At 38.1% G+C, this 16,063-nt stretch overlaps 1 protein-coding gene across 1 annotated transcript in view; it reads left to right on the top strand.

Moving 5' to 3' along the window:
- Positions 1 to 16,063, top strand: part of PTPRN2 (protein tyrosine phosphatase, receptor type, N polypeptide 2) — a 644,397-nt gene that overhangs the window by 610,933 nt on the left and 17,401 nt on the right. Inside the window, exons 19-21 of the mRNA XM_014945055.1 lie at positions 514 to 680; positions 6,220 to 6,273; positions 8,111 to 8,175. Coding sequence (XP_014800541.1) covers positions 514 to 680; positions 6,220 to 6,273; positions 8,111 to 8,175 — 286 coding nt within the window. The remainder of the gene's footprint in view (positions 1 to 513; positions 681 to 6,219; positions 6,274 to 8,110; positions 8,176 to 16,063) is intronic.

The raw sequence follows: 16,063 nt of genomic DNA, 5'->3' as shown, positions 1-16,063 counted from the left end.
ACTCATTCTCTGAAAAGATGAATTCTGCAAATAAGACACGTTTTTTAATGGTTATGTTTCTATGTAGCTGAAGAAACTGATTTTTCATGTCTCATGTGAATTCAACTCAGATTTTTAAGACCGCTGCCCAGAAGCCTGGGCAATGCATTGTGGGCATTTCTGGGTAGAAAGCGACTGGCAGTCTAACATACTTTCAGGCAGTGTCTTTCGTATTCACATAATGATATAAAGTTTCAAGATAGTGATTTTTTTTTTTTTTTTTTTTTTTTTACATTAAAACTGTCGGGAATGGGAATTTTTATGCTTTCAATAAAATAGCAGTGGCAGGTAACCCCTTCCAACTACACTGATTGCTAAATTTAAAAAAAAATATTTTCCCAGCAGTGGCCAACTTGCTAATAACAAATCGTTCATGCAATTCCTTCATCCCAGACATTTTACACCTGCAATCCTAAAGATGTAACTTGCAGCTGAAATTGCTGATCTCCATTTATTCCTTCTTGTGGGGTGTAGGTAAACCTTGTCTCCGAGCACATCTGGTGCGAGGATTTCCTTGTGAGGAGCTTCTACCTGAAGAACCTGCAGACCAACGAGACCCGCACAGTGACACAGTTCCACTTCCTCAGCTGGAACGATCAGAGGGTTCCTGCTTCCACAAGATCACTTCTGGATTTCCGCAGGTAAAGCACAAAGTATGACAGTTCATTTAAAACGATGCACACCCGAGGAACTAAACTAGTCCTTTTAATTGTCCTTTAAATATTTCTGGTTTGAAAGGGGAGTCCTCAGCCTGTGATGCCACAATGCTAAACTAATACACAAATCTGCAGTAGGTTGATGGTTCGTGTTGTCTCTCACACAGATGTTGCCTGGTTTTAAGACATGCTCATTTCCCATTTAGAGATCAACACCTTTCTTCCCTTTGTGCAGCTCTTCAGTGCTTCTGTATTTCTTTGTTTTCTGAGTATTTATCCATTCTGCAACTTCCAGCCACTTTTTGGGTGGCTCCCCTATGATCCTTACTGCAGGAATCTCACAAATAAATTAGGTACTATGAGCATGTTTAAAAAAAGAAAGGCACAATGCAGTCATATAGCAATAACGGCATTCCCATGGGAGCGTTTCCTCATATGGATCAAACAGTGAGGACTCTAGAATTTCCTTGGCTGCAGGAAGGTGGAAATTTGAGAAAGCAGATGAAAATGTTGACAAAGCATACCCTCTGGAATTTTAAAGAAAGTCAATGTGGCTTTAAAATACAAACATACAGAGGCAAAACCTGTGAAAGTCCTTGCCACCTTCTCTAATGTTTGCTGTGTCTATCTAAATTTTAATTTGAAAATTAAAGCCATGCATGATAAATGCTGAAGTGAAATAATCTTCATTTGATTGCAAACCGTGCCCAGTGCATCGTGTGTAGGTGTTAGCGTGTATCAGCTAATCCACAGCGATGCGCTTATGACTAATGAAAAGAATCTCCAGGAGGTTTGGGGAGTTGGTTCTCAATCCGCAAGCGGCCTGTGGGATCGCGTGTTTTCCTCTCCGTGCTGCAATATTATCTACAACCCCCCAAAGTGATTAGAAGGGGCTCAGTGCTCAAAAGGTCCAAACTTGCTTCTTTCAATAAGTGCTAGGGGCTCTGGCTGATGCCAGTCGGAGTTACGCGTCCGCACCTGAGGGGAGAGGCTGGCATAGAGCCACCAGGAACTGGTTGCCCACTTGGCAGAATTCTACCCTTAAAATTTCAGGACTAAATGCCACCCTTCATCCACCGGTGTTCTTGTATGTGCTGCAAGGCTTTTCAAAGCAGAGGGTCATCTCACAGGGTGCAGGTTGAGTAACAGAGAGCAGCTGCACTGAGTCTGTAGGAGCTATGGCTGGGTAAGAGTATACACTACAGAGTAGTGGAGGAAGGAAACATGGCCATAGGATGGAGTTCAAATTGTAATTGAATTGTCAAGGTTTTCCTCTCTGGGTTCAAACTCTAATGTGATTTTCATAGGTTGATTTCCCTTTGCTTGTGGTACCATGGAAGTTGCCTGTAGTGAATTTCTGTAGTGAAAATTCTGAATTGGTTCCATTAAGCTCTGCAAGGCTGCAGCACGGAGGCAACACAGTGTCCCATTTGTCTCCTTTTGAAGTTAGTGGGAAACCTGCTAGCCATTCTCACTAGACTATAAATGAGCCCATACAGCCAGGCCATCTGAAGTTCGGAGGACCTCGACTCCGACTTGCTTCAGTAAGAATTGAGGTCCCTGCATGAACTGCAGGATTAGGTCTACAGTAAATCGCAGTTCACATCGCCAAGAAAGCGCTGCTTAGAGCGACATTGTGTAAGGGTTAAATATCCATGTTGAAGGACTGTTGTGCAATACTTTGAAAAAGAAAATTATAACTAGATGAGAAAAGTAGTGGAGCTGCCATTCTTTGTATTTAAAGCCAGTATGGGAATGAACCTGTTAAGATTTAATTGAATTCTGAGTGTTCATTTAATATGTATTCACAGTCCAGTGTAGGGTACTGTAATCATTTGCTACGTGCAGATTTTGTACAATGAACTCATAATACTGAATGCATAGTAAAATTCCGCCTGAAAAGGAATTTTGGCATGCACAATAGCTGGTCTGTGAATCTCAGTTTTCTTGGTCATCTAATGTTGCTGCTTTTTTAACAACAAAAAAAAACCCTAATGCACTATTGCTGTAATAATGTAGTTGGAATTCATTTATACAATACATGTTTTGCACCTGAATCTTCCAATTTAAAGTACAAACTCTGCTGGATTACTACAGCTGAGTCATAAAGCCCCCAGAATAAATGCCTGACAGCACTACCATACTCGGAGTAGGGTAGTGCTAGGAAGGGGCTACTCTCATTTCTTTTAATCTATCTATGTTTTTATGTGCATTCAGTGTGTTTGTATATATATGGATATGTGTGTATATTTATATATTCACATACATATATGAAATTAAGCATATACATAACCAACCCTCTATTTTTTATAATTCATCACCAAGAAAAATTGGATTCCCAAAATTACCTTGCCCAGAGTCTGTGGAAATATGGACATTAAAATTTTTATTGAAGTAAATTTTGCAAGTCTCTTTGAAAACTGAAAGCTTACATTTTTCTTAGTATGTATCAGAGAGTGTTTTAGATGGTTTTGCATTTAGCAGATACATTAATCCTTGTGGAGTAATCTATTATACTTTCATAATGTAGGTATAAATTGCCAAAAAAGATTATTCTATATATTTAAAAAATCTGTGCAAAAGACAGTCCCTGAGAGGTGAGGCTACTACAGAAACTACTGGTCAGTTTTAAATGCTTCTGGAGTCCTAATTTCATTTTGAACAATAGACCAATCATTATTGCTCTGGACTAGCTTGTTAGTCATGCACTGATATGTGTAATTAAATATTTCTTGAGCCCAGAGGGAGCACATTTACACTTTAAAGAGGGACTGCTAAGCTAAAAGATAATTAGCATCACATGTGAGGGCTTTGCTTAAAATATATATCTATTATGCTATCACTTCTCGCTGTGTGCAATGGCATTTACTAACACTGCTCACTTTAAAAATGGACAAATTCTTATTTTGCCAGCTAATTAGCGGTTGCCAGTGTCATTTTTGTGATGTTGCAGCTAGTAATATGAGCCCAGTTGCATAGTCACAAAAGTGATCATTGGAAACTGTGACTCTGCTGCAGGGACAATGTGGGAAACCCCTTTTCTGAGCCTCTAACGACCTCTGACCTTTGCTTGCTGATGGTTTGCATGATGATTTCTTTTTCACTCAATGAGCCAAGGGTTGGTTTGTATTACTAATCATTCTTTCTAAGTTAATTCTTCCTGTATATGTATATATAATATATATATTCTCTTCAACATTCAAGAACTTTGCTTACTGATGAATTTTCAGCTCACTCTCATTAGCCAGAACTAAGAATGAAATGAGATGTTGCTGCACTTCTAAATATTTTCATAAACTATATATAGACAAAGCTATGAACCAGCTGGATTGAAATCCTTTGTTTTAATGTGTTTTCTGAAATGTGTGATAATGAAAATGTTTGAAACGCCTTCAATAAAACTGACAAACATAAGGTGTCTTTCCCTAATGTGTGTCTCTGGCTGTCTGATTTACTGGGAGGTCTGATTTACTGATAGGTTTAAATCGAGTTTGTAATTGAAATTCTATCAAGACTTTGGTAGATGGCTAGTCACAACATGCAAATATCATATTAGTGGTGCCATACAAGGAACAAAGGAACTACACAAGCAGAAATAGAAATGGTAAATACCCCTCTCTAGTTATTAGCTTTTATTTAATACTTTAAATGCAGGAATGACTCTTTACTAATGCACATGATAAGGGGTGGGGGAGGATGACCAGCTGCACGTAGGGAAATGCAGGCTGTCTGTATCAGATGCTTTTACAGGCATTTCAAATATCAGGAGGTTTGTTGCATAGAAGGCGTTGATCCTTGGATGTGACCATCAAGAACTGAATGATTCATTCATGTACAAAGTTTACTGCAGCTTAAGTCATTGAAGTTTTGCTTGGTAGTGCCTGTGTATATATGCATTTATGGACATACAAATGGTCCATTTTAACTTCTAAAGTCAGGTGCTGCTCAATGACTTACCACTTATTTCATAAAAGTTGTTCTACTGCATTAATTACTTACATCCAAGGAATATAGAGACAGAATGTCTCTGCCAGTATGATTTATATCAGTAAGCAAAAGAGTAAGAATTGTGAAAAAATCCTGAATTCTAATGTTCAAAGGGAATTGTTACAGGAACTTAGTATTGTTATCAGGTTTGATTAGAATCTTAAATAATGAAAAATCAAAATGTGAAAACACAGTTTCATGGGACACCAGCATCATCTCTGTAGCCTGTTTGGGTTGAGTTCCAGGTATCCCGGCTCCCTGTCAGATTTAGGCATCTTCAGGCTATACTGTAAGCAATGTTTAAAGATATATGCATGTTTTCACAGCACAGATGTTAGTGAATAGATGAACAGCCAAGAACTAAATGATTCAGTAGGTTAGTTATGCTTTAAAATTCATAATAACATCGTACCACAGTTGCCAAATTCCAGCAGCTCCCTCCAGTTTAGCAGTCAGGATCCTGTGTAACACTTGTGCCGAGCTGGGCACTATTGGAGGGTCTGGGCACCCTTTGGAAGCTGCCCTGTGAAATCGTTTCATAGGAGACCTTCTAGCTCCAGCAAATTCAAACATCTCATCAAGGAAACGGAATGAAAGGTTTTCATTTCTTGAAGCAATGCTTTCCTATTTTAGTCTTTATTCAGCTTGCCTTGTTAACATATGTGTGCATATTTTATGGTTTTTTGGGGTCTGTAGCATACTTGACATGCAAAATATATCCTAGAGCAGAAGAGAGTGTTTGGGATTTTGGTTTTTGTAAGGCAATTTAAATAGATTTAAACCAATTTTGTGGGCTCTATTCTTAGACTGAGTATCTTGGTTTGCTTAAGCGCTAGTTAATTCCTTCATTGAGTTTACATATCAGCAGACCTGTTCTATAGCTGTACTTTTATTGATTGACTTTACATATATTCTCTTGCCACTGAGAAAGTTTAACCAGGAAGCTGAAGACAATAATATGTAAATATGAAATATGTAAGACTCCTGCATTAGAATCAAAGCAGTAGAGGTTACTGATGGTTTCAGTTATTTTCACCACAATAGATTATGTTTTAGACTTTTGTGAGAAGCTTTCAGGAGATTCTGATTTTGCTTTCTGGGGAGAACTGATTTTACAAATCAGCACACATTGCACAGCGTACTGGAATAGCCATTTTTAATTTTGGATTCAGTTTGGTGCCCTCAATATTTCTTTGAGCAAGCTCATGTGCTCAAATTTGCCTTTAAAATTAAAGCATCTCAAGATAATCTTAGTTTTGGAGCCAAGACATGAGGCTTTTGAGAAAAGAGGTTATTTATTTTGCCTAGCCAACAGCAATAATGGGATGTTTTCTGAAATTTCTACAGCAGCAACACAGAAGCAAACTCTATACAAGATTATGTATGTAACAACTGCTTGTTATATTGGGAAATTATCAACCTGACTGTTCTTTAAAGACTGCAATGTTTCCTTTTCCTTGTTGCTTATTTTTGACATTTGGCTAAAGAAACAGTATGTCATATGCTTAATTAATTTTTTGTGTCTGTTTTATTTCAGAAAAGTAAACAAGTGCTACAGGGGTCGCTCTTGTCCAGTAGTTGTTCATTGCAGGCAAGTACAATTTCTAAAATAGCTTTAGAGAGATTTGTATGTGTAAGAATTTAATATAGGTATAAACAAAACTGGCAAATTAAAGCTTTTGATTAATCACTAAACAGATAGGTAGGCTGAAGGAATTAAATACAATTCAACTGTTTTTTAATGCTAATTAATACTTAGGATCTGTTTTCATAATAAAATTATCCTTTCGTATGATTTCCTAGACGTTGTACCCAGAGATTGAGTAATCATTTAAACCCAGATTATCTTTAGGCCTGACAGTTTGATAGATGCACAGGAAAGCTATTGGGCAGCCCAATGGGAAACTTTACCATAATAATGTTAATGTCTGGTTTTGCCATAGAAGGTTCTGAGTTATAAGGAGAATATTGCACTTATTTATCAAAGATATTCATGTAGATAAAGAAGATAGAAAACCAGCCCCACTAAGAGGCAGGTTGTTTGACATATGGCATTCCACGTTGGGTGGGAGTGAGGAGGGAGGGGATGTGTTTTCTCATCTGTGTGAGGAGGTCCTCTGAAGAGGTGAACACTCTGGAGCAGGCTTGTTTGCATTGCCTTCAGGAGGCCTGAGAAAAGAAACATTTGGCACAGAATGAAGAGCCTTCAAGTTTCTTGCTCTTTGCTTACTGTGATGGATGGAAATGTCTACCATCAGCTCAGTAGTTTTTGTTTTTATCGGGCGTGATCGCTGCCTCATCTCTCATTATTCAGCTTAACTAATAAGATTGTGTCTTTGTTTCCTTCATAGACACAGAAAAAAAAATTATTACCCTTACCTCCTTTTCTCTAAGCAGCGATCTAGTAACTGAAAGAAAAAACCTCTGTCTACAGAGACTTAACAAAAATTAAGTTTCATAGCCTGCCTCTAAACAGAATGTAATAACGCGCTTCATGCTGTTCTATTATTTTTCCTTTCATTAATTCTTGTACACAAATTGAGCTATCAATAAAAATAATGGCTTAATTAAAAAAAACTACATACCAGTCTAATTGGTCACACATGCACCTTTGTAAAAATTTTGGGGAGGGAAAGAAAAAAGGCTTTTACTTAAAGTCTTAATTATGTTTGCTAACAGCAGCTCTAAAAGAGCATCACGCTGGCAATTACACGTTGCTCTCTGAAAGGGACACAAGCTGCATTCAGATTAGGGAGCTTTCCCCCTCCTGAGGCTTGGGCTCACATCTCTGAGGAAGGGCTGATGATACACAAAAGTTAAAGCTGTTTCTTAGGAATTACATGATAATATTTTTTCTGCTTATTGCAACTCAGGAAGATTTAAAGGGGAAGGTAAAAAGAAAAACAAACCACTCATGATGTATAGTGAAGAAAGATTGCAGGCAGTCGCTCAGTAATCAAATATCTTGGTTCACGGACAGGCCTCCCTACACATTCCCTCCATTTAAATGCTGTCTGCAACATTTGGGGACCATTCCAGATGCTGTTGTGGTCTAGCTTATTCTGTGGTTCTTGATCTCATATACAAGTGACTATAAGCTCATTATATGCCCACTTCCTGAACAGAAATGGTATCCTGTTTTAGGGTTACTGACTTGTTTAAAATGCTTTTATTGCATTAGCACAATTTGGTTTAAAAAAATCCAAACAAAGCCCTGTTACCATACAGGCTAGTAGTTAATCTTCCACAAACAGCGTGTGTTAATTCAGTGCAAGCTTTCTCTCCCCCTGTCAGTACCCTATTTTAGCCCCTCGTTCTGTCCTCTCCCCCGATGTGTAACAGTATAACATTAAGGGCAGGTACCTTCGTGTTGAGTCTAGATGCACATTGATAGGCTTTATTTTTTCTTCTTCCCTTTCTGTTGGCAGCGATGGTGCAGGAAGAAGTGGAACCTACATTCTAATTGACATGGTTCTCAATAAAATGGCCAAAGGTGAGAATCGAAAGGCTTGTTACTTCCTCAGTACTGAAAGATGTGCTTGTGTTGCCATGACAACGCGGGGAGCAATATTCACAGAAATTCTGAGAATAAATTAGAGGCAAATTGTACTCTTTCCTGAACGTTCTCAAGTTTTATTTTCATAGTGATTTCAAAGAACAAACCCGAACAGAAATGCTTTGTGAATGAGCAGGTGATTTTGTTCTGTTGAGATGTATTTGAATTTTTAAATTTATAGTTTAAAATAGTCATTACAGATTTCAGAAGAAGATACTTTGGGGCTGTAAAATCCTTATTCAATGGTTAGGCGAGTTTGGTCCTGGGCTGCCTCGTGACTGTGGCCCAGTTCACTGTCACCTACCTAGGATTGTCAAGTGTGATTACTTTTCTTTCTGTAGCTGCCCATTGCCACCAAAGCACCTAGAAGAGCTGGTACCAGACAGGGCTCCATATGCTCCACAAATTTGTCTCTTAGGAGGAAGAAGACTGTAGTGGACAGGACAGAAGGCTGAAAATAAATCAGCTAATGCTCTGTTCCCAGCTCTGCCACTGTTCAATATTGAACAATTTATTTAACTTTTCTGTTCCTTAGCTTCCTTATGTGCAAGATGTAATTTTTTGAGGGGGAAATAATCTGTCAACATAAATATATACTGTTGTTTGTTTGTTTATGTAAAACGAAATCTATAGATTCTCTAGAGATTGAGACTATTCCTTAACTTTTTGTCAATCGGTAAATGGTTTCATGGTGGGAAGTACTTGAGATACCCTGAAATAATCTTGGTATGTTAGAACTAAACCATTTTTTTAATACTGATACTGTCTTCAGAAGGAAGGAGGGTAAAAGTTGACATGTTAACCTGACCGTATGTTATAAAGACATAATAGTCAACTTTATTTATATATTGTACACCTTTCCCATGCCTTTGGCCATCTTTGTATCACAGTTTCATAGAACTGCATTTTAAGAGGAAGACAAATCTTGTGAGGTTCAAAATAACATTAATTGTAAAAACATACTAATTTAAATAGAGAAACAATATTTAGTTCTTTCAGTTCTAGTCACTTTACAGTTGTTTAAAATCTTCTAATGTCGACATATTTTTATATGTATTTTAAAAATATACTCTAAATCTTGTAGTCACCTATTGCATCATGCGCATACCAGTGCTGTGGGACACTGTGGTGTCCTGTTTCTTCAGATAGAAGAGTTGAGCATTTTTTCTCTCCATATTCTGCTAACATGTCTCATCAAAATAGGACTTCTCTGCCTGTGAGCATCATGTGGAACTTGCTGCTGATGTTAAAAGAAGTTGTGTATTTGCGTTCTCCTCCTTAGCAGTGTACTGAAAATAAATTTTTCAGTGGGATGAGATTAGTTTTGCAGGCTCATTGGAAAGTAGGTTTTTAGTCTGTGAAGGAATTTGGAGATATTTCCAATGCTTGTTACATGTCACGTGACAACCTAGTCTTTAAAAATAGAAGGAATGGTACGTCGTAAAATTAATGTAGACCTTTGTTAGGTATTTGTTCGGCTCATTTCAGTCATTGGCAATGAGAAGCTCTAATGAAAACTAGATTTAAAGTATATGCAATTTACTCGCATAAAGAAGTAAATGAGAAGTATTTTCTAGCTTGGGGCTTTCAGCCACTTAAGGGAGGGTTGACTTTGTTGTAAAAGCACTGAAGAATGCCATTTACTGACTCCATTGTACCATGTAATGTCAAATTCCATTTTAAGTGTGGGCTTAGCGCTTCACAATGCCAGACAAGTCATGTGAAACTGGCCAGAGAAAGGCGTCACAGGGCTTTTTGGAGATCGGTCACCCCCATTTTGTTCTTGACCTGCTCCCCTCTGCCCGTGGGGGTGTGCGACGCGAAATCCCCTGACCTGGTGCTTTGGCTGGGGTTTAAAATGAAAGATCAAAGGGCAGAGCGGGCATCTCAGCCCTGCTGAGGTGGGCCTTTCCCAGGCTGTCACACTGTGCGGCCGCCAAAGGTTTTGTTCGGGCGGGAGCCGAGGCCCAGCCTGTGCGGCCGGGGCCCTCTTTGTCTGGCCTGAGAAGCTGGAGGCCCAGGTTGAGGATCCAATGTTCATCAAATGATCAAAGGCCTGAAGGCCCTGGACATGAAATCTTTCTTTCCATTTCCTTTTCTTAGAGAATGAATTGCACGAGTGGCAAAGAATGCCCTTTCCAAAGCTTTTATGTGGAGTGCGAGGGCTAACTTCAGAGTCCTTCAGCGCTAAACATAAAAATGTAAGTGCACTTTCAATCTGGGCCCAGCTGCAAGGCCAGCATCTAGTAACATTTCTTTCAAAAAGGCTTTTAAGGATTAAGGCCTTCAGTCTTTCAAAAAAAAAAAAAAACGGACTTTTAAGAATAAACTTAGAATAATTTGGGTTTCTTGTTCCACTGTCTGGTTTATTAGAAAGTAGACAATAATGCATTTTTAAATCAAAGTAAATAGAGGAGTACTTAGTTTCAGCAGTGGGAAAGTAGAAAGCAATCAATAAATGCCTTGGCTCTTTAGTGGGGTTTTTAATAGGGTAGGTTGAGAAAAGGAGCTCCTTTTTCATGTAATGATTTACTTCCCTGCATTCTCTTAGACAGTTAACTGTAAATGCCTTTGTCATTTACAATTTCTTCTCCTACTGCTCATTGAATTAGTGCTAATACTTAGTCTATTAAACGCGTTATAAATTCATATCTTCAACTATCTCGCCTGTTGCCATCCCTCATTATTTTAGATGCCGAAAACCACCAGTAAGGGACCTACTCCTTAAGCCTAAAGAGAAACCAAGCTGGGGAGGATTTTTTGCTTGACCCCCACCACGTTGGTCTGATGGCCCTGGTCCCTGCCAGAGAGCAGGAATGAAATTGAAAAACAGGCAAAGCAGCCTGTGTTAGTGCAATTGCAGGAGGGTAGAAGCTAGTCCCCATGGTGTACCTGGGGGCTCGAGCAGGCTGGAGGGCAGGTCAGAGCTCACAGGGGGCTCACAGGAGCCCTTGCTCAGCAAACGCCGTCCTGGCCCCCAGCTGCTTTGAGAGCCGGGCAGGATTTTAATGAATTTCACTGTCCTCTGTGCAGTTAAATGTAATGACTGCATCTGTGTGTTCACTCCAAACAGCCACGTTAAATAATCTTATTAGATACTGGAACAGTCAGAGAACAAAGGTGTCTATTCAGTTCTATCATTCCTGTGTCATGTCAGCGGAAAGTTTTAAATGCAAGTGTATCCTTTTGTTCAGTCGTTCCACTAACTTAGAGCTGCTATTTATCATGTAGTTTATTACTATAATTATTTTTCTTGCTAGATAGATACGCAGAGCAGTTACAAGACCCTTATCCTATGCCCCTGAAAGTAATAACATAAAACCAATCAGTGTTGAGTCTGGCCTTACAGTAACACATTTAAATACTATTTAATGTGTTTTAACTATGATAACTATTTAACAATGATACTATTTTAACATGGATATTACAATTTTAAGACAGTTACCAAGTCACCTCTCATTTCCCTGACAGGCAGGTTAAGACAAGCTTTAGTTTTGAGTGAAAAGTTGAGAAGTGACTTATTTCAACTCCACATGCACTTCCATGATTTGAATAAATACAGAAAATGATAATGGATTGGTTTTGTAGATAACAACACTTGCTGGATTTTTGACAGAGGCTGTTTTTCTGAGGTCAATTTCCACTGAGAATTTCAACGTTCTTGATGTATTTACAAGTTTTATCCTTTGTTACTAGGGAAGATAGACTGATTTAGATTTAGGCTACTTGATATTCCTTCCTTGCCCCAAACTCACAGTAACTCTGAGCTGATCAGGTTTTTTTCTTTTTGTGTGATCTAGAGACAAGTTGAAAATTTTCTCATTTCTTGTCTTTCCTGCAGGCTTATTGTAGTGACTAAAAGTTTGATATATTGCAAGACATTTTTATTGAGTGTTTCTGGCACAAAAAAAAAGAAAAAAAAATGAGATTATGTGTCTTCCCGCTTTCATTTTTCTGAACCAAGAGGCTTGGATAGTGTAGATAATAGTTTGATTTTTAGATATTAATCCAGCCAGCAGCTGCTTAGGGTTTGCTGACCATCCATGTTCTTGTGTTTGAACTAGCTGGAACGAGATGAGTCAAAGGGAAGGCAAATATGAATTTTAAAATCCTTTTAAAGTATTGATTTCCAAATTCTAAAACCCAGCAAAAAGATTCGATTTAGCAAAGCCGAACCAAGGGTTTATTCTCTCGCGTTCAAAAGCTTGGATTATAATTGATGAGCACACACACTCTTGGCCTGGGCTGGCTGCGGAGGTTATCTCCCCAAGTCCTTTCCTTGCCCCCGCTACCCTATTGTCTGAGGGTCTTGTGAGTCAGCTCTTGAGCAGATGCAGTTTATACCGTGACATTTTAAGGCAAAACAAAAGATTCCCTAATTCGCCTTCTGACTCATCGTGATCAAATGATTTTGGCTAATCTGAACCCTTGCTGAGGTTTTGCTTATCTGCTGTGTGGATTTAACAATCATAATGAAGTTGTGGGGTTAGCTCCTCTCTGAAAGGATTTTATGAAAGAAAATGCTTGCCCATATTCGTGTTAAAATGGATTCAATCTGCTTATTTTTGAGTCCTTATGCAAAGTCTGCGAAAATTCTATTGTTCGGTTCTGCTGATACAAGTCTACAGGAGACTGTTTGTGACATGCTCTTGGTGAACAAGGGAATATTGTTCCCTTGGATCCAGGATCCAGCTTTTCCCCTGAAAATAAAATTTAACATACTACGTGTCATACAACAGTTTGAGAGAATATGTACTGTAAAAGAGATTACCTTTTTTTTTGAGTGGTATTTAACGGAAAGGGAGCAAGAAGTGGGATTAGAAATAGGTGGGATTTTCTCCAGAATATAAATAAATAAATTTATCTGGAGAAAAATTTACAGCAGAAAAAAATCAGGACTTTAAAATGTAATTATTTTCATGTTCCAAGTTTGAATCGGTCACATTGCTGGTCTTTGAGATTTAGGTACATTATTGTCTCTAGGAAACAGGGGGAAAATGGAGGTGAGTAAAGCCAAAAAATTAGATTTTGCTTTGTGCACTATTGTCCTATCCACAAGACTGCCTCAATTCTCAGCAGCAATAACACTAGCCATGGAAATCTGAAATGTTGCTGTTTCAGTTTCTGAAGGAAGTTCTTAGTGTCCGTGTAAACATATCATATGTTATAAGGCCGTTTTTTCAAATGAGCTGCATTTATGTATTGTAACTTTTATGTAATGAGTTACCCTGGAAACACAATTAGGCAAATAGTGCTCATTCTTGCAGCCTTTCCCAGCAGATAATTAATCACAATGAGAGCTGGGCCCCCAGCTACACGCAAAAGTGTATGGGGAATGTATAGGACAGTTTTTTACGGTCCAGCCTGCGATGCCCAGGGAACTCTGGCTATTTAGAGCAAGCTGTTTAAAACAGTGTTTATTTCCTTTGCAAAACACATTTTTGAGTTATAAAGCTTTAATGCTTTTGACACGTTAATGACACTATAGAGTCATCAATTAATAGTTCATAAAATGAAGATTAAAAAGTAGCATGTTCTACAAGCTTCTGTTGTGAAATGAATTAGTGACCATGGGAAGGGTGTTGCTGGTTGATGTTTCCTAGTGTATGTTGTATGGACTGCATTTTTAGATTATTTCCTTTATGGCGTATAGAGATTTCAAACAAAAAGCAAACAAGTTATTGATGTAATTTCTTTGGCTTTTTTAATCTTTTTATATAGTTTAGTGATCAGGGATTACTCTAAAAGAGCCATATTTCTTGAGTTATTTGCTGTTCTGGAGATTTTATTGGAAAAGGATTGGGACTACGACAGTGTGGTAGAAAGTAATCCTAATTATTCAGGGTTTGGGGCAAATGAATTGTGAAGACTGATCAGACGTGGGCTATTCCTTGGGAAAGGGAGCACGAAGGGGGGTCCCCATAGAGCATTAGAAGACCCTGAAAGGAATGTATTGATGTCAGTAAGCAGCTTGAGATAGTGACTAATTTGAAAACAAGAGGTCATTGACTGAAACTAAGGAGGAGACAAGCAGATAAGGAATTTGGGCGGCATTTTTTCACACAATGGGTAGGTTAGAATATGGAAAAGTGAAAAAGCTGGTCATAGAAGTACTATGCTATCAGTTTGAGAAGCAGCTGGGCAAATGTTTGGAAAAGGAGGTTTATATACAGAGTGAAGAACTACTTTTTTTGTAGCTAATCTCATGCAGCAGTCCATAGAAGGATTTGAAGAGAAGTGTTTAATTGACCAGATGGTAGTCTTCTGGCTGTAGAGGGTACAATGTATATTACCTAACTAAAGTGTAATTATTCCACAACTTCTACAGCTGGACCACTTTAGTCACTTTGAAGGATAAACTTCGTTAAAGAATGAATCCATAATAGTTGCATCTTTTATTCAGGTCACTCCATGTACTGTCTTGTGAAAGCATTGCCACCTACGTGCAATGTAAAATGAAAGTAATGTAAAATGTAGTTCTTACAATTTAATAGATTCACGTGGGCGAGCTACTTCTGTGTCCCCTGTAATGAAAATTCACATTTTCCAGAGGGGACTCCAAGATTTTTTAGGGCCAACTGAGACACGTTTTTAGAAAAGCCATTTTTGCAATCAGCATCCCAACTTTGTTCATGTTTGATTCAGCACATGGAGATGAACTGCTTTCAGGTAATTCGCCAGTAGTTTCTGGAAGAAATACTAAAAGAAGCAAATTGTGCAGAAGTCTATGGGAGCTGAACACCTATGATTAGGCAAAAGCAGTACATCCACAATTCTTGCCATGTACATACTTTGTACATGTGTGTGTGCACGCCTATGTGTGTGCATGTGTAAGTTGAATTTAGGTTTGTGCACTGGTATTTTCTAGAGTGACCATAGATGATTAGGGGATATCTTACCCCATACAGAATTTATTAACTTCCATTTCTTGCGTGTAGTAATTGAGGCGTATTCCTTTTATCTTCTGAGGAGATTGGAGGAAATCTAGATGTAAAAGAGAAACAATTCCTATATGATATAGAGTGTGATGCGACATATTCTCATGCACAGTAGAAAGGAGGAAGGATTGGGCCTCAAATTAACATCCATTTGCATTCAGTTACAGTGAGTGATTCCTGCATGTTTTTTTCTGCATTGACAAAGGATATTAGCTTAAAAACTGAGATATCAGTAGAGAATTTCTATCTCTGCAAGACTGTTAAAATCAGTGTAAGCTTAGAAGCATTATTTTCCTGTAGCAGTTTTTAAAATATTAGGCTGTTCCTAGGCATTCCATCTTCAGTATCAGTTTCCTTTGGATTGCGTACTGACAAAGCCATATCACTTACATTTATACATTTATAACATGCAGTTTTCAAGAATTAATATAAAATGTGTAAACAATAGCACATTGTGTAATGTATACTCTGTGTGTATATGACTGTCACAATAATTTTCATTACTTTGCTTTTATTACTTGAAGTACTCCCCTCTGCCTTTGTATGCTTGTTTTTCCCATTGGGTTTTTTGTCATTGTTGTGCTTTTTGATTTGTTTTGGATTGTTTTAGTAAATGTAGTGAAATTTTTATTTGGATCATTTTTAGGTGTATAGAAGCACTTAGGTATTTTGTGTTAAATTACAGACAGTTCACAGAGTCCATCCCTAACTACATACGCACATGCACACAGATTTTGTTCATCTCAGAGGGAGAATAAGCTTTTAATGAAAATGCCAGCCTGAATACATTTATCTTTTTTGTTATCTTTAAAACTGTGTCCCTCGCTAGGTTTTTGCTGACGCTTTTCTCTTTCCATGAAAAGCATCAAATGATCCTCCTGGCCAAT

Source organism: Calidris pugnax, unplaced genomic scaffold (assembly GCF_001431845.1).
Source record: "Calidris pugnax isolate Ruff unplaced genomic scaffold, ASM143184v1 scaffold54, whole genome shotgun sequence".
In the NCBI taxonomy this organism is placed as follows: Eukaryota; Metazoa; Chordata; class Aves; order Charadriiformes; family Scolopacidae; genus Calidris; species Calidris pugnax.
The sequence above is the reverse complement of the archived record's forward strand: the minus strand, read 5'-3'. Positions and strand labels throughout refer to the sequence as shown.